Below are 3,721 nucleotides of genomic sequence, written 5' to 3'. Positions count from 1 at the left end.
AAAAGCCCACTCAACCTTAATGACCTTAACGTGGTTATGTGTTCCCCTTCAGCCACCTTAAGGCACACAGGTACAGGTGTGGAGTCAGAAGACCTGGGATTAGCTGTGACCAAAAGTTTGCTGAGTACAACGGAATGAGAGAAAGGGAAAGACATTTAATATTCAAGGAATTCACTCACCCCATACCTAGGGGTAGAGGAAGTGAGAACTGCCACCACTTGAGAGGAGAGCCTCAGGGGAAACTGTGTCTCCAGGAGAGACAGTTTTCATTCAGAGCAAAGAAGTAAAGGAAGCATTCAAGGAGGCTGCGGGTGTGGGGGTTGTTACTCTTGGTAAATCTGTTTCAGTGGAGTGGTGTGGCCTGATTGGAGGGAGTGGGTCAAGGAACAAGTGAGAGAAGAGTTGACAGAAAAGTGGACAACTTTTGTTGTGTGTGTGTTTTAAGATAGATGACATTTTACTATGTTTTTATACCAATAGAAAAGATCCAGTTAAGAGAGTAAAAAATTGCCAATACAAGAGAAAAATGGCATCCATGTGGGGATCCTTGCAGAAGCAAAACCTTTGAGGTCAGAGGGCATTGGATTCCAGGCGTAAGAATTGGTCTTAGAACCAACTCGGTACAAGGAAAGTGGCAAAGAAGGCTGTAAGCAGGAAGATTGGTGGAAATGTGAGCTGGAAAGGTTAGTTAGTTCTCTTTGGAATGAATCTATTTTATCTCTTCAAGTATGAGAGGTTGTCATCTGGTGGGGGCGGGGAAAATGTTGGAGATCTGATGAAAGATAAGGGGAGGAGAAACAGTCACGAAGTTGGGAAAATGAATTTACTAAGGAATTATAGGAAGTTTGTTTGGCAGGATCGAGTGCCCACCTGAGTGAGATCTGTGGTCCTAAACCTGAAGTGAGATCAGTCAACAGAGTTGTGTAATTTTTCCCCATCAGGCCTTGATGCATGGGTGCAGGTGCCGAGTAAGTGGCTTCACAAGGACTGGGGGCTGTCCAGGTGAGTGGACGGAGGGAGCACGGTACAAGGGGGTTAGGATGTTTGCCATGGAATGGTGCGAGTAGGGGCTGTCATCTAGGCTTCATAAGGGAGGAAGCAAGGACAGGAATGGGGTCTAGACAATGACAAAGGGTGCGATCCAGGAGCTGGCGTGAAAGAGCTGGGGTAAATGAACTCAAAGGGTAGAGGACAGGAAACTGAGAGGGGGTGTATGAGATTCAGACTGTGGAGATGGTACCTTATTGATTTTTCTCCCCCAACTGAAAAGAGCCTTCACCAAGTGAAACCTTTATGATCAAGGTGATGTTGTTTTTGGCTACCCTAAAGAAAGCACTTTCTGATTATATCACTGGTTTGGCGAGGAGAGTGGGAGTTAATAGGAACTTCACAATCGATTCCAATATAAATGAGTGCCTTACGTTTTATCATAGGGAAGTCCTACACCGTATAGGGGATATCTATAAATTGCTTTGACATCAATATTGAGAGATACATTTGGCTTTAACTTTTCACATAAATGTTACGATGCCAATACTAAAATAAGAAAATGCTCATTTCATAACAAATGGAAATTTTCTCATCAAGTCTATATTATCAGTAACTTTAAAGAATAAGAGGAATTCTCTGGTAGTATATGTAAGAAAGGAATTTAAAGAATATTTTGCTGTTAAGGATTTAAAAGTAAACGTTAAAAAAAAATTCATTATGAAATATTTTATTCCACTGCATTGTCATTTGAAATTACAAGAATATATTATTAGCAAATATTGTCCAATGTCCAAACAGATTCAGGGTGGTCATCTTCAGCACTTAGTGACAAATTAATAGTATCACAGAAATGTTCAATTCATTAAAAATAGTCGAGTTTCATTTGGAGTCATAATCAAGATAAACTTTGTCTGTGTATATCATTAAACTTTCATTTGTCTTACACGATTCCATTTTCTCCAACTGGAAGCTGTGTAGGATCCAGCCCGACTTTCTTCATTGATACAGCAATATCAAACAAATAGTCATAACACTCACACCTATAAAAGAAAAAGCAAAGAACTGAAGGTCTCAGTGAAAGAGTTCTCCAATCCTACCAATCACATTTCTCCTCTCTATCAAGCCAACCCTGTTCCTTGTGCATTTTTTTCTCAATTCCAGGCCAAATTTTTCTCCTTTTGCCCCCAGCATTGTTAAAACATGGAAAGGAATCCTACTGAATCATGCAATCATATTACATGCTTCTCAGGAAATAAAAGGGAGTTTAAAATATACTACTTACATAAATTTAAGTTTTCTACCATGTGTCACTTTTTGAAATAAGTGTAGCAAATCATTATATAACTTGGGTTAGCTTTATTCTTCCTTCTAGCCTTAAACTTGGAGAATGAGATCTGTATCTCCTTTGTCAAGTGCATAGTGCCTTACCAAATCATAGCTTGTCCAATAAATATTTCTTAATAAATGAATACATAATACAAAACAAATACCTAGAAATAGTAAGCTACTTAAATTAAGCCAACCTGGGGGGGGCAGAGCAAGATGGCAGAGTAGGAGACCTGGATTTCATCTGGTCTCAGGAATTCAGCTGGATAGGGATCAAACCATTCTGAACACCTATGAACTCAACAGGAGATCGAAGAAAAGAATAGCAACAACTCTCTGAACAGAAAAGCGACCACTTTCTGGAAGGTAGGACGTGCGGAGAAGTGAATCCGAGGCGATATTCAGGAGGATAGACGGCGGGGGAGGGGGCCTCCGTCGGCCACGTCTGGCAAGTGATAGAGCCGCGGAGCACAAAATCGGAACATTTAGAAGTCGGCTCCGCTGAAGGATGTCGCTCCAGTGGCTAAGCTGAGGGTGGAACCCTCACAGGACAGTATGGTCTCAGGACTCTCGGGGTCACCGAAAGACGGGGGGTGCCTGAGTGCGGCAGAACTCCCAGGTATCGGAGCAGGGAAGCTGGCTGCAGAGACGGAGCTGAGGCGCGGGCTCTCAGCTCGGGTTTGCCATAAACTGTGATCCGTGAAACAGTCGGGCCACTGCTCCTCCAGCAGGGACCCAACAAGCGGCAGATCGGGGGAGACTCCCCTTCCTCCCCCAGGAGGAGCGGCACGGGAGCGCACCGCAGGGATCTGCTGGGTTTGGAGACTCCACACGGGGTCGGGTGCCAGAGATAGAAATGCTCGGTCACAGGCCAGGTGAGCACGGAGTGTGGCCAGAGACCGGTGAGACGGGAGTGGCTGACTGCTTTTCTCTGGGGGCGCACTGAGGAGCGGGGCCCTGAGTTCTCGGCTCCTCCAGGATGGAGATTGGGAGGCCACCATTTTCACTGTCCTCCAACGCTGTATAGAAAGTTGCAGGGAACAAAAGCTTCCGAGAGCAAACCCGAGCAGACTGCTTAGCCCGGACCGGCAAGGGCGGGGCAATTCCGCCTCCGGCAAAGACATTTGGAAACCACGGCAACAGGCCCCTCCCCCAGAAGATCGGCACGAACAGCCAGCCAAGACCAAGTTTACCAATCAATGAGAACGGCAGAACTCCAGCGCTAGGGGAATACTGCACATAGAATTCATGGCTTTTTTACCATGATTCATTAGTCTTTCAAAGTTCAATTTTTTAACTTTTTTTTTTAATTTTTCTTTTTCCCTTTTTCAACCAACATCTTATCAATCCCTTTTTTTAAAAAAACATTTTTATTTTTCATTTTTAGAGTCATATTCTATCCCTT

The 3,721-nt window shown here is 44.0% G+C and overlaps 1 protein-coding gene across 2 annotated transcripts in view; it reads right to left on the bottom strand.

Moving 5' to 3' along the window:
* Window positions 1-1,701: 1,701 nt before the first annotated feature.
* APIP (APAF1 interacting protein) overlaps window positions 1,702-3,721 on the bottom strand; it is a 27,553-nt gene continuing 25,533 nt past the window's right edge. Inside the window, exons 7-8 of one of the 2 annotated variants that reach the window (XM_073904772.1) lie at window positions 2,514-2,607; window positions 1,702-2,030 (exon numbers count right to left, since the gene is read on the bottom strand). In XM_073904772.1, coding sequence (XP_073760873.1) covers window positions 2,025-2,030; window positions 2,514-2,607 — 100 coding nt within the window. In that variant the 3' untranslated portion in view covers window positions 1,702-2,024. The remainder of the gene's footprint in view (window positions 2,031-2,513; window positions 2,608-3,721) is intronic. The other variant, XM_025879256.2, reaches the window with a different exon arrangement.

The sequence above is a fragment of the Callorhinus ursinus genome, unplaced genomic scaffold, assembly GCF_003265705.2.
Source record: "Callorhinus ursinus isolate GAN/ISIS: 27379988/994484 unplaced genomic scaffold, GSC_fseal_2.0 scaffold21, whole genome shotgun sequence".
NCBI classification, from domain to species: Eukaryota; Metazoa; Chordata; class Mammalia; order Carnivora; family Otariidae; genus Callorhinus; species Callorhinus ursinus.
This window is presented reverse-complemented; position numbering and strand designations above follow the sequence as displayed.